This window comes from Pelodiscus sinensis, chromosome 9 (assembly GCF_052426305.1).
Source record: "Pelodiscus sinensis isolate ZL-2025 chromosome 9, ASM5242630v1, whole genome shotgun sequence".
Classification (NCBI taxonomy): Eukaryota; Metazoa; Chordata; order Testudines; family Trionychidae; genus Pelodiscus; species Pelodiscus sinensis.
The window spans coordinates 61,686,565-61,713,702 of record NC_143060.1 but is presented as its reverse complement, the minus strand read 5'-3'; the positions used below and the strand labels follow the sequence as shown (position 1 = coordinate 61,713,702).

General features: G+C 48.5%; 1 protein-coding gene across 1 annotated transcript; it reads right to left on the bottom strand.

Annotated features, from left to right (window-relative positions):
* Window positions 1-4,658: 4,658 nt before the first annotated feature.
* On the bottom strand, window positions 4,659-22,193 carry TOR1AIP2 (torsin 1A interacting protein 2). Its single transcript, XM_006126941.5, has 5 exons — window positions 22,022-22,193; window positions 20,863-21,015; window positions 14,930-15,520; window positions 11,906-11,992; window positions 4,659-10,751 (listed from the first exon to the last, which is right to left on the bottom strand). Exons 2-5 carry the CDS (start codon window positions 20,894-20,896, stop codon window positions 9,970-9,972), a joined length of 1,494 nt encoding a protein of 497 aa, XP_006127003.3. The 5' UTR covers window positions 20,897-21,015; window positions 22,022-22,193; the 3' UTR covers window positions 4,659-9,969.
* Window positions 22,194-27,138: the final 4,945 nt, after the last annotated feature.

Genomic DNA, 27,138 nt, shown 5'->3' with positions numbered 1-27,138 from the left:
TGTGAGGATCATTAACCACTGGAACAATTTACCCATTCTAGCAATTTTAAAATCAGTATTAGATTTTTTTTTCTAACAGGTCTGCTCTAGTTGAAACAGAATCTAGTTGAGTGAAGTTCTCGGGGCAGGGGGGCAGATTAGAAGATGATCACAGTGGTCTTTTCTGATTTTAAAATCTAGGAATTCAGCAGAGCCAGGATTTGAACTTCAGTTTTCTGAGTCCCCGTCGAGAGCCACCAGAACATCTTTCCTCCCGACGAGGCGACAAAGTTGAACAAATAGGTGAGCGTTAAACGATAACATTTGGAAGCCGGCAACAGGACGATGTAAAAGAACCAGAGAATCATGTAAATATAAACATCCAATAGTAATTATGTTTAAGTTAGCATTTACCAGAACAAAGCCAAATAATGAATGGGGAGGGGGGAGAAATGCAGTAGTTCCTATTTTAAAAAACATTAACCTAACAAGACCAGTTCTGTGATCACCCTACACACTCTTACAGATTCATGTGTTCCAAGGCCGAAGGGACCACTGTGATCACCTGGTCTGATCTCCTGCTATCACAGGCCATGCACTCCACACTGTCTTCCAGGTTTTTGCCCTTGTAGGCTGTCTAAGCACCTTGAAGATTTTGTGTACGTACATTCAGAGCCTAGCACAGTTTGGGTGCTACTCTAATGTGAAGAGGGTTGCCAGATAAAAAATACTGAACATGGTAGGGAAAAAATTGGTTGAGCAAAAAGAAAAAAAAAAGGGGGGGGGAACACAAAAGCTTTTGAGGAAAAAAAAGAAACCACAAAAAAGTCACTGTGCCTTTAAATTCCCATGCTCCCCCTGCCCCCGCCAGACGCGGCAGGGGAAGAATGTCCCAAGCGGCCTTCCGTCTGAGAGAAACAGAAAATACCAGACATTTTACATGTCCGGTATTTTCTGGGTTGTTTACCGCACAGAGGCCGCAAATACTAGACTATCCAGGCCAATATCGGACACCTGGCAACCCTATGAACTGTGGCTTGAACTGTATTTAAAACCAGAACAATTCTTCCTTTGAAGCAGCTGAGGATGTCTTAGCCCTTTAGCGACTTGAGTCTCTGCGCAAGGTCCTCTCTCGTTTTGGACGCGGGGCAGAGCTCTGTCCATGGGAAGGCTGGGGACCTGCTATAGCTTTCTTGGTCATCCATGGAGGTGAAGAACAGTTTGTTTATGGAAGAGAAGAGTGCCATCTGGTGGGGAAAGCGAGTATTTAAAGAGCCGCCTTTGGAGTCCCATAGGCAGGATCTCAGCCCTGACATTGAATTCAAGTCAAGCCACACTAATCGCACTTTTGTGTCACCCTCCCTTCTGAGGCGCTTCTCCACCTAAGCATCATCCCCATTGCTCTTCCATCCTGCTGCCTCTCAGTGGAAAGCTTGTGCTGCAGCCACTGGATAAGGGTGCCCATCTTCTTTCAGTATAGCTGGGAACACTTTTAGTTGCTGTCTTTGGAAGTTAGTGATTACCTAGCTGGCCTGGTCTTCAGGTTGGACTTGGTAGTTCTTTCGTATGTACATAAGAACATAAGAACGGCCGTACTGGGTCAGACCAAGGTCCATCTAGCCCAGTAGCCTGTCTACCGACAGTGGCCAGCGCCAGGTGCCCCAGAGAGGGTGGACTGAAGACAATGATCAAGCGATTTGTCTCCTGCCATCCTTCTCCAGCCTCTGACAAACTGGCCAGGGACACCATTTCTATCCCCTGGCTAATAGCCTTTTATGGACCTAACCTCCATGAAATTACCTAGCTTCTCTTTAAACTCTGTTATAGTCCTAGCCTTCACAGCCTCCTCTGGCAAGGAGTTCCACAGGTTGACTACACGCTGTGTGAAGAACTTTCTTTTATTAGTTTTAAACCTGCTTCCCATTAACTTCATTTGGTGTCCTCTAGTTCTTCTATTATGGGAAGTAATAAATAACTTTTCTTTATCCGCCCTCTCCACACCACTCATGATTTTATAGACCTCTATCATATCCCCCCTCAGTCTCCTCTTTTCTAAACTGAAAAGTCCCAGTCGTTTTAACCTCTCTTCATATGGGACCCGTTTCAAACCCCTAATCATTTTAGTTGCCCTTTTCTGAACCCTTTCCAAGGCCAAAATAACTGTGTACCGACACAGATGGCTGACTGCTTTGTGTCTAAGCATTGACTCTCTATGAGACTATATAGAAACTCACACAAGTGTAAAAGGAAGTGAATAATGGGGTTATTATTTCCGCCCAGGTTTCCCCTGATACAGGCCAGAGGAAGACTTGCAATGTCTTCCTTTTAACCACTAGGCAGTGGGTGTATCTACAGCACCTGCTAGCCTTCATAGAGCTTATCTAGAAAGTCGAATTCTGGTAGTGAAGAGATAAGTATGCGGGTATGTACCCCTGACTTGATTCTGGAATAACAAAGAGTGTGTCTACACTACAAGCCTTTATTTCAAAATAACGTTGAGCTGGAGGACTTCTTATTCCAACTCCTGTAACCCTCATTTCACAAGGAGTAAGGGAAGTCGACAGAAGAGTGTTCTTCCTTCGACTTCCTGCTGCGTAGACAAGGCCAAATCCGAATTAAGCTATTTTGACTTAACCTATGCAATTGACATGGCTGAAGTTGCATAGCTTAATTTGACTTGAGCTGGGCTGTGTAGACGTACCGTCATTTCGAAATAACTTCCGAAATAACTATTTTGAACTAAGCGTTATTCCTCTTCACAAGCCGGAGTTGTTATTTTGAACTAACAAGCCCATTATTTCAGAATAATTTTGGAATAACAGGCTTCCTGTGTGGACGCTCACCTTGTTATTTCAAAATAAGAGGAGTAATTTTGAAGTAACTCCCCAGTGTAGACGTGCCCTCAGGAGGGCCTGAGCCAAAGCCAACTGAAGTCAATGAAAAGACTCTCGTTGACTTCAATGGGCTGTGGATCAGGCCTTTCAAGAAGTGAATCACTAAAAGATACAATGGACTCTTTATTTTTCTTTTCTGATATAGCTGCTGCTCCATAGTTCTGTGTAGGAGAGTCAAGTGTTCAAGGGAACCTGTACACATGACACCACTTGTGGCAAGTCTGACCAGTGCATATGTCTGACCAGCGGTGGGTCAGAGTCATGCACTGGCGAGGTATGGCAAGGACTTTGGTCAAGGAAACTAGCATGGGAATTACCAGATGTGTTGATCCGGTTTGAGGGCAGCTGCTGGAAGTTGTTCTTATTTTCACTGCTTAAGATTTTTGACACGCGGATTGCTTATTGATATTCCTACAAGCTTGTGGCTTTGTAAACCTTCCATAGCCACACTCTGAAATGGCCATAGATCTGATACAAACCCCATTGTGACTGATGGGACCATTCCATTGGTTGCAGTGGGTTTGGATCTGGTCCTAAAGGAGCAATACCTGGTGCTTAGATGATAAATTGCCTCTCACTCAAGTTGCTCCAAACAATCTATCAAGAAGGAAAATTGTCACTATCTGCAAAGTGAGCCAAAGGCAGGTAAGACGACTTTTCTAAGGCTAAACAGTTAAACAGTGACAGAACTGGGAATAAAACTTGGGTCCCCAGACTTGCGGTGTTGTGTTACAATAGACAATTTTATCATCCTCTAATTGTTATCAGAATCCGATTAGATTTCAAAGTGTTTAGGTATCTATATGTATAGTGCAGAGGAAGCTTGCATAAGAACTTCCTTTGTTGGAGGTACTGCTAGCTGGCTTTTGCTTTCATGATCATCAGTTCTGCCAAAATCTTATAAATGTGTCTTTAAAACCACTCGTTTGATGGTTGGAGGCAGAGGGTTTCTGAATAGGCTTAAACCACAAAAGACAATGAGCCAGACTGTTAGGGTACGTCTAAACTACATGCCTCCGTCGGTTGACGGAGGCATGTAGATTAGTTTATTCGAAAAAGGGAAGTGAAGCGGCGATTTAAATAATCGCCGCTTCGTTTAAATTTAAATGGCTGCTGCGCTGAGCCGACAAACAGCTGTTCAGGTCCCAAAGCCAAGAGAAACTCCAAAATGCAGAGTCAATGCTGCCATTCCTCCATGGGGCTGGCACACACCCAACCAACTAGCCTGTGCCCCCCGGGGCTCCTTCTCAATCAAGGGCTGCCTCAGTGGGAGGGTTTTGTGTGTGTGTGTCCCTGATCAGCTGTTTGTCGGCAGATCGGGACAGTCTGGACGTGCTGCGGTCGACAAGGAAGCCTTTGTTGCTCGGCACAGGTAAACCTGGTTTCACGAGGCATACCTGCGCTGATCAACAAAGGCTTCCTGTCGACCGCGGCGCGTCCAGACTGCCCCGATCTGCCGACAAACAGCTTATTGGCAGAGCGGGGCAGCCATTTAAATTTAAATGAAGCCGCAATTATTTAAATCGCAGCTTCATTTCCCTATGCCGATCTGAGGCATGTAGTCTAGACACACCCTCAGAGTAAATTGGTGTAGCATCACTGAAGTCCTGTAGCAATATAAACTTATGCCGGCTGAAAACCTGGTCAGCCCATTATCTTTCCCTGAATCTGGCCCCAGTAGTCCAGACAGGTTCCCCGGCTGTGAAACCTTGAATCTCTAGCACATCTTCCAGTGTTACCTGCTCTGCCTCGAATGTTCTTGTTCAACAACAGACACCATTCACATTTCTAGTTCAACACTTTTATTGGAAGAAAGGTTCAGGTCTTTGATGGCACTCTTAACAGCGGGAGAGAGTCCAGCTGAGGTGTAGGCGCTCTGAAAACGAGTTCACAATCAAAGAAGACTATCTTGGTGTTCCTCCAGGGCTGCTTCCATTGCCCTGTTTCCATGACCTTCTTAAGGTTGCATTGATTCAGCAACTGCCTGCTCCAAAGCCATAGAAGTCCAGCGTAAAGACCCCGCTTGCCTTAAATCAGCATTAGATTGGATCCCATGTGTTCCTCTTCAGCCAGCTCCCCGTCTTAGCTCCAGGCGTCTCTCTCTGGTGGGAGAGATCCTGGACCCTCCCTCGCACATCAGAAGACCATCGTAGAATCATAGAATACTAGGACTGGAAGGGATCTCGAGAGGTCATCGGAAGTGACAGGTTTACGTTTGGTAATAGGCCATCTGAACGAATAAGGCGTGTTCCTTGGAATCCACGGAATACGAAGGCACACGCTTCAAGACTGGGCCCGAAGCCAAGAGAAGCTCCAAAATGCAGAGTCAATGCTGCCATTCCTCCATGGGGCTGGCACACACCCAACCAACTAGCCTGTGCCCCCTGGGCTCCTTCTCAATCAGGGGCTGCCTCAGTGGGAGGGTTGTGTGTGTGTGTGTGTGTGTGTGTGTGTGTGTGTGTGTCCCGACTGATTTTTCCATCGGTCATCGGCCCCCTACCCAAAAAAGTTTCCCCAGTCTTGACATAGGACTTGTGCTGACCTAAGTATGGCTCTGTCCTAAACAATGTAGATCTTCTTGTATGTGCATTAAAACTCAACCGAAATGCATGAACAGTTCATAAAAAGATAAGGGCTTCTGTCCAACATTGAAATCTTTGTTGGTTTCTTTTACAGCCTCGTGATTTGAATTGTGTTTAAAAAACTATTTTATTGAAGAAGCATAAAGACATTTTTCTTAGAAAAAGCATAAAAACTCTCGGCACTGCCACAGCTTGACTGGCTAATGTTCACAGACCATAGCGTCCTCAGTGCAGTCGAAATAGAGGACGTACAATTGTCTGTGTGAGGCACTTGACGTTTAGATATTAATGTATTTTCAGATCATTCCCTGGTCTCTTACTGATTTTTAAGTCAGAACCAACAATAAGTCCCAAGCTACGCAGCAAAACAAGAAAGTGCTTCCCTGCTGAGCACTTGTATTGATTTTAAAAAAAGCAGCCCAGTTCCCCCTCCCCCAAATTTTGTACAAAAATGTTGCTCGGACTGGACCTGTTCGGTTGCCGAGAATCAGCACAGAGAGAATTTTACAGCCAAAGTGACGGATTATTCTCCTTAAAACCTGAGCTAGCTGAGTGTCAGAATGGTGACTGTGCCCTAAGGAACACTTCAGAACACCAGCCCTTCTGTACTAACGCCTATTTCCCTTTCTGGAAAAAGTGCATTTCAGTACGCAAACTGGGTTGCCTGTACAGTGGCGACTACTTTGGGAACATGTCTCCAACTGGCCAGTCCTGCTAACCAACCACGCCCAGTGCATTCTGTTTGTAAGGCTAAAAGCAGGCTGTTTTGGATGCAAAACCTGGACACGGGCCCCCTCCCAGTCCTGAGATTTGGAACTGCAGATGGGCTTGCGCACCTGGGCCCGTAAGGAAGTGAGTGATAACAGGAGCTGTAGTGAATACGGGGAGCTGAGCTGTGAGTTGGATCAGTCTTCCTCTACAATCATGCAACAAGGCACCAGTGCGGTATGGCACAGGCAGTGCTGGTGTCTCGTCGTTAGGGTGTTTTACAAAGTTACCCTTCTCAGAGTGCCCAAGCCTTTTCCTGTTGTTGTTTAATTCAGATATAGCCTGTCCTCGTGAGGCCCATTTTGGGCAGCCCACCTCGATCGACTGGCTCATCAGCCCTCGTATAGCCTGAGCCGATCTCAACACGTCTTCTCTTTGGAAGGCGACCCTGAGGGCTCGGGGGGGAGGAGGGGGGAGCACTGCAATCTGGGTGGCACTGAGGGCTGGCTGCCTCTAGCCCCGCCTCTTCCGCCAAGGCCCGCCCACACACTTTGCCCCAGGGCCTGTGGTGGCTGGAGCAGGGAGCCCGCCTGCAGGGGTCTCATTGCAGGACTGGGGCCTTAAGAGCTCCAGGCTTGGACGCTGAGTCCCCTCCAGCATGAGTCCAGTAGCTCCTCTCTAACCTCTGCCCAGAATGCCCTCTGGAAGGACTGCGCCTGCTGTTGGGGCGCGAGCGGCGGTGCAAGCTCAAGTGGGTACAGATGGAGGAGGGGGAAACGATTTTGCCAAGGAGCAGAGTGCGGGTGGGCTGGGACCTCGCCGGTAATCCAGAGAGGCCACTACCGCCTGGCTGCTCAAAGCTCGTTTCTTTTAAAGGGGCCGTGACAAATTAGACTTTTTTTTTTTTTTGGTAAAGTGACAACCTTCCCTCATTGGTTTTTAGTAGCAGCCTCGTTTAAATGGCTCAAACTCCCCCCGTGTTATGCACACAAGACGATGTGCAATAACACATCGGTCTGCGCGAAACTGGGCATTCGTAAGCTTTCAAACAGCGCAAAAAGTATTAGCTCATTACCGGCCATTAATGCGCTCGGTTCCCTGGCCAGATGCAGCACTTCTGTTACTGAGTGGCTGCTCCCACGGGCTGGTGGATGATGAGATCTTCCGGTGCAGAGAGATCCCACTGTGACAAATTGCTCCATTAGCAAAACGGCTAGGGAGCTACAAGTTAATTAGAAAAGTTACTGAGTGAGAGAACTGGAGGCATCTGTGAATTGCATGAGTGTTCTGTCCCTTTGCTGTTCAAGTGACGTTATAAATCCGACTTTGCACAGGGTGGAGAGGGCAATCTCCCTGCGGAAAAACCCTTGCCCAATTGCTCCTATCCCCATCCCGCTTCCACCTTTCTCTCCAGGCCAGACCTCCCTAGGATGAGGGGAGACACTGGCTGCGCCTGTGCCTGCTGTTGGGATGCGAGTGGCGGTGCAAGCGGAAGTGGGTACAGATGGAGGAGGGGGAAACGATTTTGCCAAGGAGCAGAGCACGGGTGGGCTGGGACCTCGCCGGTAATCCAGAGAGGCCACTACCGCCTGGCTGCTCAAAGCTCGGTTCTTTTAAAGGGGCTGTGGCAAATTAGACTTTTTTTTTTTTTTTTTTGGTAAAGTGACACCCTTCCCTCATTGGTTTTTAGTAGCTGCCTCGTTTAAATAACCTCACCGAATGTTCCTTCGTGCGTTGCTCTTAGCTTGGGCAGCGCAGTCGCCTTCTCGTTGGTTTGGTTCCAGGTTCTCTTGCACTGACACGATGGTCCGGGCCAGGCTTGGATCCTCTTACTCATGGTGAATAGCTCCACGCTCCTTGAGCGAGCCCCTCTCAAGTCCGGGGGCCAGACTGCGTGGTAAGTCCATTGTGCACCATGTGGGCAGTGCCAAGTGGGCGTAGAGGATGGGGGGGGTGGAACTCTCCACTTGTCAAAAGCTGTAAAGCCATCTCCAATCGCCAAGTTGCCCCGATGGGATTTCTCATTCATATGAGTAAGAGGATCTGTGGCCTTTGCACACACTGCAGAGGCATCTTTGTGCAGAAAGGCCTTCCATTGGAGTTCTTTTAAAATCCTGGAAAAATCTAATTTGGATTTGGTTTTGGGGGCAAATTTGGTCTGACAAGTTCCCTTCTTGGATACTATGGATCAATATTTATCAGTCTTTCCCCTCCTCCCTTCTCTGCAGATGCCCTCTGCCTGCTACTTCCCCTTCTCCTGTGTTCAGAGTGGCATCTCCTTTAGCCGTTGTCCAATAGTGGCCCTTGAAATGCAGCATCGTCACACACATCTAAGATAACGTGAGATGCCCAGCATCCGGGAGACTTGGCCCCTTTCAGGTGCACGGGTTTCATATTCGAGTGAAGTAACTACTGCAATAATACCCTCAGATTTCAGTCTCCCTGTTGAGTCTCTCAGCGTACCTTCCCCCCTCTGGGAGGAGTCCTTAGAACCACGAGGTACTTGATTTTTTTTTAATTGCCTAGGCCTTTTAAAATTGCCATTTCTGGCTGAACACCCTATTACCCACGAGCCAGATCTTCAGCTGGTGTAAATCAAAATAAAGGAGCTGGGCTGATTGACAACAGCCCAGGCTGTGGCCAGTGTATCCTAATTTTCTTGTTTTAAATGTCCAGCCAGTCTTTTCAACTGGGGTTTGCTGCTCCCCTGTTGATGTCCTAGTTCAGTGGTTTTCAAACTATGGGTTGCGACCCAGTACTGGGGCGTGGAATGTCGAGCGCTGGGTCTCCTTGCTGCAGGGGGATCAGGTGAGCAGTGGGGGGGAGGCTAAGGCAGCTCCCTGCCTGTCCTGGCACCGCAGACTGCGCTGCGCCCCAGAAGCAGCTGCAACAGGCCTGGCTCATAGGGGAAGGGGGAGAGCGCACAGGGCTTCACGCACTGCCCCTGCCCCGAGTACTAACTCCGCACTCCCATTGGCTGGGAACCTGCTGCCAGCTGCTTCTGGAGCGCTGCATGGTCTGTGGTGCCAGGAGAGGCAGGAAGCTGCCTTAGCCCCCTCACTGCACTGCTGACTGAGGGCCACTCAAGATAAGCCCCTCCTGCCCCAGATCTGCCCCCCGCCCAAGCTAGAGCTCCCTCCTACTCCCCAAAGCTCATCCTCACCCCCACCCCGGAGCCCATACTCTGGTCAAATCATGTTGGGTCATGGGCATCAATAATTTTCTTCCACTGGGTCAGGAGAAAAAAAGTTTGAAAAGTGCTGTCCTGTGGGCGGGGGGACTTTCCACCAGAGAGAAAGAAACTGACCCTGCAAAGGAACCAATGAAACCGCCCTTTGCAGAGTGCTGTCCAATGCAAACAAATGGGAGGGGAGATAAATATTTCAACCCTGTAGCTTCTGTCACTTACAGTAGCCTCCTGTGCTACCTATACCTATAGTAGGTCCAATCCTTTCCAGGATGTTGCCTCTTCAATACCCACTCCCCTTCCTGCTGTGTTCCCCCCTGTATTATCTCCTAGCTGTGCAATTAGCAGCTTAAAGTACTCGCTCTTCCCATCTATTAAACCACAAATGGGAAGCATCATTCTAGTGTATATCCAACATAACTGGCTGAGCCAACTTTGCCAGTTAATGTCTGTTGTCACTTAGAACATTAAGAAATCTCCCCAAGAGGCCAAAATAGAGGTGACAGTGCCATGCTATTATAAAGTGAGCTCCCTATTCGTGAATGTCTCCGGATTCCTGACTTAGTAATAACTTGCCTCTTGGACACAAGGCTAGCCTGGAAGCTGACTTCATTAACCTCTACGGTTTGGCTTGGAGAGAACAGCCGTAGGTCTCTATGGCTTTCACGGGATGGACGGGCAGGACCAGGTGGGAGATGCGGCTCCATAAACCACTCAGCTTGTCGGTGTCCATGTGGTTGTAGGAGCTGGGAGTGTCGGCATTGGTGAATCTGGCCCAGAGGAAATCGCGGACTCTCTCCTCTGCCCGCAGTAGATCTATATTAGCCTCCAGCTTCTCCTCCTCCAGCAGGACTGTGAAGAGCAGCGCCACGTCTTTGAAGGCAGCGCTCTCGTGGTCGCAGTACTTGTAAAAGATCAAGGTGGAGCCCGCCGGCAGTGATTCAAACCGGTGCACCACGGCGGCCCTCTTGCCCTCCTCGAAGCCGGCGCTCAGCTCACGATCTACTTCCAGCTTGGCCGTGTCGCTGCTGAGCCTGGCTTTCCCAGCGCCATCAATCTGGATTGTGCTGGCATGGAGGGAGGTGGAGTAGACCTCTGCAATACGGTGGCTCAGGCACTTTAAGGTTTCTTCGCCTTCCCGGGCAGCGGTAAAGATTAAAATAGCTGGCTCGGTAGGACTGGAAGTGTTGAGATGCCTCTGCAGTAACTTACGCCCTCTGAGCCACAGATGGGCACTCTGGCCCGGAAAGCTGTCCTTCAGCTGGTGAAACCCAGACAAGAAGGCCTCCACGACTGGATTTTTTGGCACGTGTTGGGGCTGGGAAGTATAGTAGCCATTGCAGTATATGCCGAAACACACCACAGCAAACAGGATTCCCAGTGACGCAGGAAAGGCAAAGCCTGTTAAAGGAGATTGAGGAGACAGGACAAGAGAGGGAGAATGATAGAGTCAGGCAGGAGTGCGGTGGCCTGCGGAAGGATGACCCTGAGATATGTCCCGGTCTGTAGCCATCTCCCAGATCCCAACACCTGCTTTCTAATGGAAACGATGGGTCACCGGAGCACCGTGGTGATGGCCCAGAAATATGTAACATAGCGCTGAAAAAGGCTCCCTCTTCCCGGAGGGGTTGGGACGTGCTCGGCCGCTGGGCCCAACACATCCAAGAATTCATCTACAGCCCTGAGCTGCGGAGCCATCCTGCATGATCTCCATGGAAACGTCAGTCCTGTGCGGGGGTTTGTTCCCTTCCCCCGCCCCCTGTGGAATGTGAGGCACCAAAGCTTTTTCACAGCTGTTTTCTAATACCGAGTGGTGGGCCATCGGTTTAGGGCTCTCACTGGCGTCGTGGCGCTGAGTAGGGTTGAGAGCTGAGTATTGGGTAGGGGCGGAGGAGGGTGGCCAACTCTGACTGCAGCTATTCCAGGAGATATCCCTCCCTTCCCCCTCCCCCGCTGCCATCATGATATAAAGTTATTTTCTTAAAATCTCCAGGGTTTCTTTCAATAGTCACCAGGAAGTTGATGCTGATTCCAGGCCAGTCCTGGAGGGTTGGCAGCCCTCTGGGCTGAGCCTTCCAAAATACAGTTACAGGTGCCTAGATAGATAAGCTATCTAAGATACTTCTATGGCCCCCAGTATCCGAGTGCCCCACAATCTTCAGTGGACTTAACAGCACTGCGAGGGCATGTCCACACAGCAGGGCTAAAACCGAAATAAGCTATGCAACTTAAGCTACATCCAGGGCTGGCCTAAGGGGTGGGCTAGCCGGGCAGCTGCCCAGGGTGCCAACCTATGGGGGCGCCCGGCTCCCGGCGGGTTGCAGCGGCCACCCGGGGCAGGGGCCATGTTAACCCCCATTGTTCATTGTTCAGGGGTGTGGCTTTTTCCCATGCCGGAGTGACATAGCTGTCCCCATGTATGTTTGTAGTGCAGACCTGGCCTAAGCGGTCTGAGTGACTGGTTTGAATATGTTTCATTATCTGGTCTTGGATGGGGATTGTTTCCGGGGGGACTGTGAACAGTGTAACACACGAGGAAACCTTCTCATTCTCACCATTGCCTAAAAACGATTTCTCCTTCTGCGGTGCTCCCTGCCTGGCCTTAGTCTCTTGTGGATGGGATTCAGCCTCTGTCTTCGCCCCTGTAGGTCAGACATTTAAAATAAAAAAAAAGGGAGATGGAGTTTGCGATTCACTAGTAAAGGCAAAAGTTAGTCAAAGCACACCACTGAAAATAAAGGCCACATCCATAGAATACAAGGCAAAGCTGTGATAGAGCTTTGCGCTGCAGCTGCCTCGGCTTTGGGTGGTTAGCATCACCCTGCAAACAATGGAAAGAAACATGCAGCTCCTTAAAGCTCTCACAATTTCCTGTATACTCAATCAGGAGAGAGTCCCACCCAGTGAAAATGAACATCATCCCTATACAGGGGAGCCAACTGTCTCTGTGGGCCACTGGGCAAGGTGGGGGTAGGGGCCAAGCTCCATGCTCCCCAAAGGGGTGGGGCCTCGAGCAGAAGGGTGGGGCCAGAGGCAGCCAGCCCTCTGTGCCGCCAGGAGTGCGCCACTCTGGTCTTTCCCCCCAGCCCTCAGAGCTGCACAAAGTGCCTGATGCAGCGCTCTGGCAATGACTGAAAGGGCCCAGGGTTCTGGCGGCTGCTGCTGTTGCAGTAGCAACGGCCAGGAGCCCTGGGCCTCTTTGAATTTCTGGGCCCCGGGGCAACTGCCTCTTTGCCCCTCCTGTCGGCGGGCCTGTCCCCACTCAGCTCGGAGGGCGCTGGCAGCAGTTTTCAGGGGCTTTTCTCCCCAGCACTGCTACAGTCACCGCTCTCAGGGAGGGAAGGCCCAGTTGCAAAGCGGAGCCTCAGCTTGCCCTGGTCTGCGCCATCTCCCAGTCCTGGGCGGGACAAGGATCTTCGTCTCTTCTCCCCCGCAAACCTCGGTGGGGACGAAAGCTTCTCACAACATCAGAAGCGGCCTCAAGAGGTCGCCTCGTCCAGCCCCCTGTGCTGAGGCAGGGTGGATCGCGACTGACAGGAGCAAAGAGTCCCCTCGAATCACCTCACGCTATTAGGCAGCTGCACAGCAGGGAAAAGATACTCCCGTTTGCTGGTTTAGCCTTTGAGCTGCTGGAGGCAGAGATAAAACACTAAGGCAGTTCACATTGGGGTCACGCTGCAAAAGCGTCTCGTGTGGATGAGTTTGTTACAGTGAGGGATGTTCTTAGCACTTAGTCCATTGCATGGGAGCCCTCGTTATAAGCTCACGGTATGGACTGTGGGGTGGAGGGGGTGAGGTAAGCAGTGTGAGTATCCTGGCCCCTATTTCCATAGGCACGGGAAGTATGAGTGTGGGAGGTGCTGCAGCACCCCCATATTTTACCCCCGGCTTCCCTGGGCCTGGCGGCTGGCCACGCTGCTGGCTCCTCCAGCCCTGTATCCTGGCCTCCAGTTAGCCCCCGTACATCCTGCCAGCTACACGTGCTTTTCCAGCCCTCCAAGGTCCTGCCATTGTGCGCTTTGCTGGCCCCCAAGGTTTCATCACCCACTGGCTCCGCCAGCCCTCAAAGTCTCACCACCCATCGGCCCTACCAGCACCAGGGTCTCACCACTGGTCCATGGCTCTGCAGCTGGCCTGGCCTGGGGAGGGTTGCCATATCTCCCAGACCGGACACACCAGACACCATCTGCAGCAACAAAGTCTAGTCCATCTGATCCAACAGAGTTGGCATCCCAGTCCCAACAGGTGTAAAGGGGAGGGGTGCAGCCCAGCAGCCCTTCCCCAAAAATAGTTCCAGTTCCATTGCCTGCTTCCACAGAGATCAGTCAGCCTGCCTACTGCTTACTCAAGGACATCCCATCCTCTGCAATAGGATGGGTAGCAGGTTTAAAACTAATAAAAGAAAAGTTCTTCTTCACACAGCGCGTAGTCAACCTGTGGAACTCCTTGCCAGAGGAGGCTGTGAAGGATAGGACTATAACAGAGTTTAAAGAGAAGCTAGATAATTTCATGGAGGTTAGGTCCATAAAAGGCTATTAGCCAGGGGATAGAAATGGTGTCTCTGGCCTCTGTTCGTCAGAGGCTGGAGAAGAATGGCAGGAGACAAATCACTTGATCATTGTCTTTGGTCCACCCTCTCCGGGGCACCTGGTGCTGGCCACTGTCGGCAGACAGGATACTGGGCTAGATGGACCTTTGGTCTGACCCAGTACGGCCGTTCTTATGTAAAGCTGGCTAACATGTTCTAGGAACAGAAGCTGCCCTCAGTTATAATTAAATACTCCAAGGACGGGTTCTGCTCTGCCAAGTGTCTGTGTAAGAACTGAACCTTCACACGGTCGCTCTGCTCCCGGTGGATACTCAGTCAGACCTGCTGAGTTCAGTGCTAAAACTTTGTTCCTGCTACTCATGCTAGCAACCCTGCAGAGCTACCCCATCCCAGGGAGCATGAGCTGGAGTCGGTTCTGTCTTCCGCTTCAGCAACATGATTATCACTAACTTTTGGTCAGTTACACTCATTAATCAACTTATACACGGGAGTCCAGCTGTACAGGCATCACTGGCCCGCAGAACCTGTGCAGCTGCGGCTGGAGGTGATGAGACACACTCAGGACATAACTAAGGCTTGCTGAAATTTTGCATTCAAAGCTGTTTTTTCCCCAATGGAAAATTGGGGTTTCACTGAGATGAAACGATTCATAACCAACGCCCCTAACTGCGGTGGAGACTTTCAACTTTTTGTTGGATAAAACAAACATGGAAAAAACAAACATTTTAGGGTTTTGTTTTGGTTTTTTTGCAGTTAAAACTCTACATTTTCCACAGAGCCAAACCTCACATGCTGACCCATTGTAGAAGCAACCTGCTTGACTCTCAGGTCAGAATGAGTCTGCAGGGCTGACAACCTGAGAAAACATCTTCCGACTTGCACACCCGGCACGTGTGATCTGCCCCCCTCGACTGAGAGACCAACCCCTCGGTGCCGTTCTTGCAAAGGCCATACGTTACATTGGAGGCCAGGGATCTGCAGAGACCTCAAACGTGGCAGCCCCTTGTCGTGCAATCTATTGTTGACTCACCTGCAGTCAAATGTCTCTTCTTCACTGTGTCCTGGAGTCTCTCTCCTTCCTTGTTTGAGGTAGTTTCTCCTGTTGGGTCCAGGAAGTCTGCAGATGACAGTGCGGGTTCTTGCATGGCGGGATCCTGTAGCTCTCCTCTGAGAGTGGTTACATCGCTCTCCTCTTCTATTGTGGGTTCCTCTGGGATGTTCTCCTCCACAGCAGCTAGCACTGAATGCACTTTCTTTTCACCTAATGAAGATACCGCGTCTTTCTCCGGGGAGCAGTCTGGTAACTTCATTGGGTTTGGAGAACATCTTGTGGTAAGGTTCAGAAGGCCTGGAGATTCCACAGGGTATGTTTTCAGAGAAATGCCATCAGAACTCACTGGTCTTTCCTCTGATGAAAGCTCTTCGCCGACTGTTAGAGGGCTTCCAGGCACACAGCTCGTCTCTTGGGGGCCTAGCGTTTCTATTTCTGGAGAGGCTTGCAGTTGGACAGCACCAGAATCCTCCACCACCTTTTCTTGACCAGTCCTCGGTGCATTTTCAGTCTCTTGGGCCTGGGAAGTCTTCTCCATCACTTGTCTCCTCCATTCTTGAGCTGGGCAAACTGGTGGGATCAAAAAGTCAAAAGCTGTTTATGTTTTTACTATAATAATCAAGAATATTGAGTTGCCTACAGGGCTGGCCCACAATATTTTGGCACCTGAGGCGGGGAGCTCAAATGACGTCCCTATGCCCCCTCGCTTGGGCCAAAACTTTGAAAGGTTTCAATTCTGCCCTCCTTCCTCTAGCACAGCACTCCCCCATCTCTGTGCATCTAGAGCAGAGAGAATACATCTGCACCAGCAGCAGACACAATTTTCTACTCTCTGGGTCTTAGTGGCGCCCCCCCACAGTCTGGCACCTGAGGCGGACACCTCAGTTTGCCTCAGGGTAAGGCCAGCCCTGGTTGCCTACTAGTATTCTACAATCTCCCACCAAAACTCCTAATCCTATACACTCCAACACTTGACACATAAGAATGGGGACTCGAGGTTCCCATAACCCCTCACCCCCAGTGACCTACATTGGGACATCTTCATAGAGATCTCAAGCTGGCCACTAAATGTATGCCTGCCACTCTACAAATACAATAAATGGTTCACGCTCGTGGCCCTGAAAAGATTGGGTGCTGGCTATTTTAGAAATGTACCCCTTTTCTATGGTACACACCCAGCTGTTGAGACATACAATTGAAATGTAAATGCCAACGGACAATTTTCTTCCACTGTTTGATCTGAAGAAGTGGGTCTGGCCCACGAAAGCTCATCACCTAATAAACCATCTTGTTAGTCTTTAAAGTGCTGCATAGTCCTGTATTTTGTTTCATGGAGAATTCTAAATGCTGAAGAGTCCCTTGACTTTGAAAATATAATCCATTAAATTGCAGGATATGTCATAAGGCCTGACTATGTATCTGGGGCTTTCCAAGTTGGTAGGGCAAGGAGAAGAGGATGTATATTATGTTTTGTGGTTTGGGGAGCAGGGGCAGATGACTGTTTTGCGGGGCCCTGGGCAGCGTAATTCTACAGGGCCCACCCTTTGCCACGGCGCATGCACGTGGCTTTTTGAAGCGTGGGGCCCGGGGCAGCCGCCCCGTTCGCCCTGCCCTATATCCGCCCCTGTTGGGGAGTTTCTACTCATGGTACTGACATGATAGCAGAGTGAGCCGAGTGATTGCAAACCTTTTCTTTGCAATTATATTAACAAAATATAACTTGTTTCTGCTGTATTCAAGGTCTTTATCTGTTGCCTTTCTGTGGCTGGTCTAGCAAAGAATTGAGGTGTGCTTGTAGAAACGGAAATTTAAAGCAAATATTAGAGAATATTTTCACAGAGGAAGTTTTGGACTTGTAAATATGAGTATTTGCCAGGAACCTGAATCTTAGACTTCCAAGGAGAGAACAAACAAATATAAGTGAGCTATAGGTTCCAGCAAAACTATCTGACATAGTTAAGATTTTAAATATTGAACATTTGCACAACCTGTTCACAAAAAATCTGCAGATCAAGAATTATCATATGGAAATTAGCCAGCAACTAATTTTTAATTCAGAATAAATCTGACAAAACTGGAAGATGCTCCCAGATAACTCAAGGCCAGGGGAAAATGTAACTGTGTTGAATGCAACTATTTAGTATGAATTACTCACTGAATTCCATTAGTATCAGTTTGGATTGGATACAATGATCTTGTGTGTTCAGGGGGAAGGACTGTCATTGATCCGTTTTACACTACTGCAGTGGTTCTCACACTTATCTGATTCCTCCCCCCCTTATGTCTGTTGCGGTTTATGCCCCCTTTCCACCATGCCAGTACCTATACCAATAAAAATAATCAACATGCAACTCGCATTAAACAGAACAAACAGTAAGGCACTGATTCAAACAAAGCCAGTGATCCTTTGTAACGAGAGCAAAAGCAACACTGCGATTTTGGTTGAGGCTTATAATCAAATGTGCACCCCATGTCATGGCAAATGGATTAGCTTTCAGATAGGGATGTAAAATCCTCTTTAATTAGTTAACTGGTTAAACACTATGTTTAACCAGTTAACTCATTAAATGGGGACAGGCTGGAGTAGGGATGTAATAGTACAGTCGATTAAGTGATGAGCAAAAGCTTACTGATTAATGTTATAGACTATACATTCCCTTCCCCCGCCCCCCCCCCCCCCCGGCCAGTAAATTTTTTTAGCAGGCTGGCAAGTAGCCTGGCTCAGTTCTGGCTCGCACTGGATCCAGAAGATCAGAGCCCACCCTGGACAGGGGCTGCTGCCTCTGTATCAGAGGCAGCAGCGCAGGATGACAGGCGACTGATCCGCAAGGAGAGCTGGTTTTTAAACCGGCTCCCCTTGCGGACCAGCTCCCGCCTGGCACCCCACGCTGCTGCCTCTGATACAGAGGCAGCAGCACACAGTGATGGGGGGCTCCTCAGTAGTGGGGCTGGAGCGCACTGGCTGCCAGCCCCACCCCCAGGGACTATAGAATAGCCATGTAACCGATAAGAATTCATGAGGTTAATTGACTATTCAATTAACTGATATTTAACGTCTCTAGGCTGGAGCAACCCTCCATCCGCCGCAACTGAGCTGGAGTGCCTCTCTCCGCAGTGCTGGGCCAGGCCCAGGGCGGGCCCTGCAGAACTGGAGTAGCCCTCTGCCTGCAGTGGTTGTGGGGCTGCTCTAACCCCCACCGGTCAACTGGTTAACTATTCACATCCCTACTTTCAAATGGCAAAGACTTTGTATAATGCTATGCAGGCTTAACAGAAATCTTTCAACATGCACAGCACCAGCTAGAGCCAATGCACAGGGCCATCTGAGGGCCTGATATGTCTGGAGGAATGGACGATGCTAGTTATTCAAGGCTGGGGGATAAACGTGCACGTCACAGAGATATCGCAGAAATACATTCCTTGCCTCCCCCCGTTTGAAAACTTCTGCGCAACAGAATAAAAGGACAGAGTATACATAGAAAAAAAATTTAAATGGGCCATCTAAGCTGGCTTCTGAATACCCAGGTTGTGCACATGTAGAGTTGGGATCGTTCTGTTTTCCATATGCAAAAACTGGGTCCGGCAAGCTTGTGTAGAACAGTTGGCCTATTGTGTGACCAGCTATAATCTCCTGATCTCTGAGTTCTGTAGAATTTGGATCTCAGAACTGATCCAAGTCATCTTTGTGTGGACAACGTGGCCCCTACAGAGCTCCTGGACTAAGTTCCCTGTAAGCTGCTTGACTGTGCAGCAGCCTGTTTAGCGCCATGCAGGCGCGCAGGGAACCCAGCCCAGGTGGACCTGCGGTGGCCTGAGGAATGATACTTCCTCCCACAGCCTGATCCTAGCCCAGCTCTGAGCTGCCACTGCCAGGAGACAGGCACCCCTCCCCCAGCCCAAACCTAACCTGGCTCCCAATCTGTCACAGTCGGGGCTAGCACCCATCCCACAGCCCCAGCCGTGACAGATTAGGAGCCATGGTGGGGAGAGTTGCCTTTCCTTTCCAGCCCAGGTGCTGCTGGGGGGTCCTTGCTCCTTGCTATAGCCCCAGGGCAGCCTGCACCTCAGACTCCTCATCCCTGACCCCACCCCAGGTCCTGCACTCCCAGCTGGAGCCATACACCCCTACACCTCAATGCTCTGCCTCTGGTCTGAGTAGGCTTGCCAGATGCTTTCACCAAAAATCCCAAACACGTCAGGAAAAAAACTTGGTTGAGCAAAAAAAAAAACCCCCAACAACCAGGAGAACGAAAAAAAAAAAGTCACTGCGCCTTTAAGAATCCCTGTGCTCCTTGCTTCACCCTCGCCCACACCAATGCAGCAGGGGAAGAATGTCCCCGCCGGCCTTCCGTCCAAGAAAAACAGAAAATACTGGACATTTTACACATCCGGTATTTTCTGTTGGTTTTTTTTTTACCAGACAGGGGCCAGAAATAACAGACTGTCCGCGTGAAAACCAGACACCTGGCAACCCTAGGCCTGAGTCTCCTCCTGCACTCTGAACCCCCTCAGTCGCACCCCCACTACATGAATTTTGTTATGGGCACCAATAGAGCGGTGATGTGTATCATATTCCCCTCCATATTGGGGCATGTGACAAAAGTAATTCCTCACGTGTGTGGAAAACTTAGAGGGAACCCGGGTCCTGGAACAATTTGTATAGTGGGGGGTGCTGAGAGCCATTGACTCAAACTACAGACGTCATGGAAACCACTTCAAGCCAGGAGGTACAGCAGCAGCATCCCCCGAATTCCAGCCCCTATGGTTCCCTAAGTCCACTGCGTGCTCACTTTTTAAACATAACCATATTCATGTTCTTTGGGAAACTAGGAACGTTAAATTCAGCTCTGCTTCCATTATTATGCAGTAGAGGCCACTTTACCCCAAATACTGGCCAGGGGGCAGGCCTGCTGCTGTGGGGAGAGGGAGAGGGAATAGGGCAGTTGCCCTGGGGCCCAGAGCTTCAAAGGAGCCCAGGGGCTCTTAGCCACCACTGCTACTACTGCTACTTTAAATCGCTGGGGGTGGTTCTATGGGATGGGGGGCGTGGCTTATTCTGCGTCGCATGGAGGCCCCGCCCCTTCCGGGAGCACAGAGCCTTCCACACACACCTCCGCCAGGGAGGCTATTGGCATTCCTGCCTGTGGGACCCTACATGCCCATGCCCCTTGTGATAAGAATTTCATTTAAGGGCTTGAAGCTTGATTATTTTAGAGGTCAGGAAGAAATCCCCTCTATCGTCCACAGAGGTAGCTGAGTTCGGTCGCTGGACTGAGTTTGTGCTTGGAAGTGCAGGGAGGAAGGGGTTCTTTTGTTCTGAAGCACGGATCATTGATCATGGAAAGAATCACGAGGTTAAGTATCCATGGTGTTGTCAACCCAGGGACTTGTTCTTATCGGACTCAGAAATTCAGAACACTGGGTTTGCTTTAAGCATACGATCAGGCCAGTAGGGATTTTCCTGAGTTTTCTTTTTAGTGAACTGGACATAGAGAAATGAAACAAAGGTGGTTTTTCCTGTCCAGGTTTTAGTTTCGTTTCAGAGATTTTCTCTTTTAGTGTGACTGGAAATGCAGTTTCCATCTTGGGGCTATAGCAGTGGAGACCTGCATGTAATCGACCCCCTTCATCACAAGCCTCCGAATTTCAAGGAGAACTCTGTTTAAACACAGATGCCCCAGCATGCTTATTGCAGCAGCTTAAGTGCCCACACACGCACACACTCCTCTCCCTGACTCTCGCCCAACCCTGCAAGCCGACACCCATGGTGCTGCCACCCTATTCTTAAAGGGCCAGCTCCCATTACTTTTATTAGAACACTAGTAACAGGGACTAATACAACAATAAACAAATAGTCAACTTTATTACTAAATAGAAACCTATTTCTAAAGCATCTCCTCCAGCAAACTTACCCTGAGGAGACTCTTGGTCTCCATTTTCTGCCATTCTCTTGTTGTTCTGGTGTTTTGGCCTCTTTGCTAGATTGTTACACTTCCTGGTTAAGTCATACAGATGCCTGCTATCTTCTTTCTGGTCAGCGTAGCTTGACTGTTCGCAGCCAGCTCCTGGACACAAAGAGACTAAAGCAATGACTCATAGTGGGAAACTTGAGAGCCTCCCCACCCCCAAAGCCCCTTCAAAGCTGTGAGGCGCAGTGTGAGGCGTTTACCTTTATTATGATGAAATGTACCAAGATGCAGCTTGGATAATCAGTGATATCTGAGGACGTTAGGCCTCGTGCTGTTAACAATCAGCTCATGTGACTGAAAAGGTGTTCAGCCGAGTCTCTCTGGGCGATCTTTAATTGTGTGACGGTAACTCGACTGGAGAAAATACCTTTTGTGCCCATGTACACCAAGCGGGAGCCCTTATGTCTGAATCCCATTGGTGGGAGGATGATGGGGGAAGTTGCACGGTACCTGCCTTTGGTCCGAGTCTCCAAGGCTGTTGCACCAGCAATTTCATCCACTCTTTAAAAGATGTTTGAATCACTCAGACTATAAGTCGTGGGGGGAAGGGCAGGGTGTTGAAGGGAAAAGGAGGAATGTCTCCCCACCAGCCACGCGGCAAGAATGTGACCCCACCTTTTGAACATGTCACAACAGCGCAAAGCGAGGCAAGGACACAAATACCGGAGGAGAGTGACGGAGGGGTCAGTTTCTTCACATCATAAAGTTTCCTGTTGTTTCAGTTTAAAGATGGTGCATTTTGTGATGCTAATCATGTGAAGTCAGGCAGCAACAGTGAGCAATGTAACCTGTTTAAGGATCTGTCTGCAAATGAGCAGCAGTCTGTGCCTAACACAGAATGCCTAACACAGAGTCTAAGAAGATATTTCCTCACACCAGATGGCCTGTCGCCTCTATTGTCATGCCCTCTAACTGACTGCAGCACCGTATTTGGAGTTAAACAAAACTGTATGGAGGCAAGTAGTCAGACTTACAGCTCACTCCCAGGAATTTCTGCCCTCTGCCCCCACCCCACCGGCATTTGAATCTTCCTCCGTGTTATCAGAAAGATCAGGAAATGAGGAACTAAAAGTAGCTCTGCTGTGCAGAGCTGAACACTTACTTGTAGTTTGCAGCAGTGCTTAGCAGCTATTTCGTAGCAGAGGGATTGTTACAGGCAGACCCAAACTGCTCCCTACCACAGACATCCCAACGGCCCTTCAGTTTCCATGCTGGAGGGAAAACAGATCCTTTCCTCTCTAATACACCCACCCATAAACTCTTAATCCTCCCACTGTCAACGTGACAGTGAACTTTGCACCCATCCAGGGCGCCATCGTGGAATGCTGGGATATGTAGTTCTCCCCCCTCTCTTTGATTATGGCCATGTTCCTTTGAATGAATAGTCCTACATCAGTTAGTGCTGGAGTGGGGAACCTTTTTTTGCGTCAGGGGCCGCACACAAGTGAGAAGCAAAACAAAAAGTAAACAAACAAACAAAACCCCTCACAGACGTAGCCCCGCACTGAGAAGGAGAACAACACTCCCCACATTCTCCTCACACACCAGAGCCTAGGGGATCCCCAGCTAGTAGAGTTTGTGTGCTTCAGCTCTAGGGTTGCCAAGTGTCCGGTTTTGAACCAGACAGTCCAGTATTTGAGCTTTCTGTCCGGGAAACAAATTGAGAAGATACCGGACATATACATTTTCTAATTAAGTACGTTTTATTATTATCATGAGTATTAGTACGTAGCTGCGTACTGCCTGGCTGGTAGACATGCTCACACTGCGTGAGCGTGTCTACCAGCCAGGCAACGCAGCTACACAGTAGAGAGGAGGGGAGCGGGGTCAGGGCGGGATGGAATCCCTGGGGCCGGAATCGCTCATGCGCCCTGCCGGGACCCTGCGCAGGATGGGCAGCACCCCGGGATCTGCGTGCGTCCAGGCCAGCCCCGCTCCATGCCAGCCAGTTCTCCCCCTGCTTCCCCTGACCCCCTCCTGGCCAGCCCTGCTCCCTGCCGGCCGGTTCCCCTCAAATCTCCCCGTCAACCCCGCTCTCCCAGACCTCCTCCCAGCCAGGTGTATATATTGTCGCTTAGCAATGTTAACTTTTTTAAAGCAAAGGTTTTTGGATTTTATTTTAGAAATATAACAAGCTAGAAAAGAATCAATAGATCACTTTGTATCACAGAAGTCTGCTTGATTACACAGAGCGTATCTTGAAATGCTGCTTTTCATTTACAGTCAGTAACCACATAATTTAATTCTTGTAAAGCCCTTGGAGACTTTTGGATGAAGGTAAAATGGAAAGATTTTACCTGCACATTTACCGGATGACTGAAAGATTACGAATCAGTCATTTACTAGCTCTTTCTATCTGACTTAAATCAGAATAAATAGCTCTGTGGACTTTAAAACATCTCGATTAGGTGATTATCTCTGTAACACTCTGTTGTGCTGCTTAATGAAACATAAAGCTCATCTTATTTGCTCTCCTATTCCATCTTAAAAGAATGACAGTTCATACATTTGGGCCTGGCACAGAAGGCATGCATAATTTACGTAACACATTTTCCCTTGCTTCTAAACAAAATTTGAACTTCAAGAGAACACTTGTACAACACTATTAAACATTTTTTTCTTCTTTAATAAACATCAGACTTGAGAGGTAGAGAGGCTAGGAAGTGAGAAAAGTTGTTGTCCCACATTCTTACGAAGTGCTCAGAGCATGTCCGTGTCTCCTTAAATAATTTACAATGTTCCAGGATGAAAAAAAAGGCATCAGCCTAAATAAGATGGACTTTGCTGTAGGAATGAGGTGCTGTCTTCCTCCCTTCCCCCAGTCCCTCCCAGGTTTAGTAAAATAAAAACCCTTTAGGACCTCTTCATTTTATAGTTAAATCAGCCTTGCCTAAATCATTTGTATATACGTTGTGTGCTGTATTTGCTCAAATCTATATGAGAAAAATAAATCTAATAATGATCGTCAGCACCCTCCTTAGGTGGTTGTGGAGCCTGGAACAACACCCTCTCCTCCCCCAGCCCAGGGCCAGCCCACTACATTTTGGCAACTGCGGCGGGGAGTTCAAATGATGCCCCCTTTTCTCCTGCCTGCCTGTTGTCTCTTGTGCCCTCCTTCCTCCAGCACATCACTTCACCATCTCTGTGCATCTAGAGTAGAGAGAATACATCTGCACCAGCAGCAGACACAATTTTCTACACTTTGGGTTCTAGTGGCGCCCCTCCTCCCCCAGTCAGGCACCTGAGGCAGCCGCCTCAGTTCGCCTCATAGTAAGGCCAGCCCTGCCTCTGCCCCTGTCTTCGTCCCCACTCCAACCCTCGTCCCTGCTCCACTCCTCCCCCACCTCTGCCTGAACCAACACTGCCTCCTCCCAAGCAACATGGCCTGGGGAATTACTGGGGAGCCATTACCCCCCTTGTGCTCCTGTGGCGGTGGGAAGCAGAATAACCTGGCCCTAGCCTGCTCTACTCCCTGGCTACGTCTTCACTAGCACCCTTTTCCGGAAATGCTTAAAACGGAACAGTTTTCCGTTTTAAGTATTTCCGGAAAAAGCGTGTCTACATTGGCAGGATGCTTTTCTGGAAAAGCACTTTTTCCGGAAAAGCGTCCGTGGCCAATCTAGACGCGCTTTTCCGCAAAAAAGCCCCGATCGTCATTTTCGCGATCGAGGCTTTTTTGCGGAAAACACTACTGTGCTGTCTAGACTGGCCCTTTTCCGGAACAGTTTTCCGGAAAAGGACTTTTGCCCGAACAGGAGCAGCATAGTTTTTCCGGAAAAGCACTGATGATTTTACAGTAGATCGTCAGTGCTTTTCTGGAAATTCAAGGGGCCAGTGTAGACAGCTGGCAAGTTATTCCGGAAAAGCGGCTGACTTTCCGGAATAAGTGGCCAGTGCAGACACAGTCCCCGAGCCCAGCTTCAAGCCCTGTTGCTCAGGAGACTGGAGGAGGTTAGGGCCCTGGCACCTACTTCCGCCTAGGAGATGGCAAAGCAGAGCGTGCTGAGGCTGGACTGCTTCGCTTCCTGTGGCTCCCATGCTCCCTGGTGAGTACGGGGCTGGGCCCGACCCTGCTACTGTCCCAGAACCCCTGGGTAATCACCGAGGCTGCCCTGACATCATAGGGTTTCCCAAAATGCAGGGCTCGGGGCCACCCCAACCATTCTATGGATGAGATAGCTCTGATGATCTTGAATTTACATCATATCTTGTATCCAGATTGATCCCAGATAACATTATATGCTGTACTTGTAAACCACCCTGGGTGCTGTGTGTCATTAAAAATTGTATTTATAAAAATCAAACTTCCATACTGTTTGTTACAGGAAAGGAATAATTAGAACTGTTGATTAATCATAGATAACTCACACAATTAACTCAAAATTAATCACAATTAAAAATTAATTGTGCTTAATCACACTGTTAAACAACAGACTACCACATGAAATGTATTAAATATTTTGGATGCTTTTTTAAATTTTCAGATATATTGATTTGTATTATGACAGAATACAAAGCGTGCAGTGCTCTCTTTATATGGTTACATTTGATTACTATCATTGGCACTATAAAAATGATAATAGTATTTTTCAATTCACCTCATACAAGCACTGTAGTGCAATCTCTTTATCATGAAAGTGTAATTTAAAAATGTAGATTGTTTTGTTGCATAACTGCACTCAAAAACAAAACAATGTAAAACTTTAGAGCCTACAGATCCACTTAGGTTGAACAAGAGGTAGAACTAACGCAAAGAAAAGCAAGTTTTTTTACATCTATGGGAGATACTGCTACTAGCTTCTTATTTCAGAGGACCTCCTTCCATGCTTATGATGGATTCTGCTTGATAACAAGGTTTCATATTATTTTATTTTTGAATGCTGTTACTTTTTGTACATAATTCTATCTTGGTAAGTTAAACCCCCACGATAAAGAGATTGCACTACGGTACTTGTATTAGTTGAATGAAAAATACTATTTATTTTGTTTTTTTACAGTGCAAATATTTTAATAAAGTGAACACTTTGTATTCACTTTGTATTCTATGTTGTAATTGAGAGCAGTATATTTGCAAATGAAGATAACATCCACAAGTATTTAAATAAATGGTAAACTTAAAAAACAACCAATAGTTTAGCAGCACCTTAAAGTCTAACAAAACATGTAGATGATATCATGAGTTTTCGTGGGTACAACCCACTTCTGCTGTTGTACCCACAAAAGCTCATACCATCTACATGTTTTGTTAGTCTTTAAGGTGCTGGTAGGCTGATTGGTTTTTTTAAAGTTTTTCCAGTTACAGACTAACTCAGCTACCCCTCTGAAGCTAAATAAATGGTTTTCTATTATTAACAACATAATTAATCACAATTACATTTTTAACCAATTGACAATCTTAGGAAAAATAATATATACATTTATGTTAATTTCATTGTTTTTAATCTCATAACTCTTTTGCACAACATATTAGTGATTTGCAATTGCAACAACCCCCACAGGTAGATATTTCGTTAATCCCATTTTATGGCAAAATTGAAGTACTCCTAGGCACCAACCCAAAAAATGCTTATATGTAGAAGTTGCTACATATATGTGAGTAGCTCCATTGACTTTAATGGGGCTTCTCATGTGAGTTGGGTTTAGTGTGTGTGAAACTGCTTGTTCAAGTACAGGCAGAAAAGCTATGACAAAAGCACTCTGGACTCCCAGTCCTTTGCCTGTCTCATTGCCTTCTCCCTGCTTGTGGCTGTAGCTTTTCCATTTCTCTCAAAGGGCCATGTGGAGACAGGTCAGTTTCACTTTTGTTGCTAGTCACTTTCATAGCCCATTCCTCCCAAGCTTGTTTAAAACAAACTATGGGGACCAACTGAGAAGCTTCCCAGAACCATCTCCCTGCCCCCAACTCTCATAAGTGCTAGACTTTCCAAAGCTACATGTGGGGCCCTGTTGGCCAAGAGCCTCCAGCAGCACTGCTGGGACTGGAGGAGCCCGTTTTAAAACCTATTTCAGAGGCTAGAGTGCTGCAAACTCTTAGGGCAAGGAGCTATCCTGCTTCCACCTCCCCAGAAATCACTGGGGCAGCAGCTCCCAGTGTCCCTTTTCAATTGGTGCTGGAACTAAGGGCGTTGGTGCACCTCCCAGGGCCTGAAGTGGTTTTCATCCCATCCAGGGTTTACACTTTGCTTCACTAGCTCTCAGCCCCCTACCCCACTGCGCAAA

What these genes read in the sequence shown, in the direction of transcription:
- TOR1AIP2 (XM_006126941.5), bottom strand. Translation starts at nt 20,896, where the DNA reads ATGGCAGAAAATGGAGACCAAGAGTCTCCTCAGG. An exon ending in GAAGAGACATTTGACTGCAG is followed by an intron (nt 11,993 to 14,929) that starts GTGAGTCAACAA and finishes TCTGACCTACAG; the next exon opens with GGGCGAAGACAGAGGCTGAA. An exon ending in GAAATCGTTTTTAGGCAATG is followed by an intron (nt 10,752 to 11,905) that starts GTGAGAATGAGA and finishes CTCCTTTAACAG; the next exon opens with GCTTTGCCTTTCCTGCGTCA.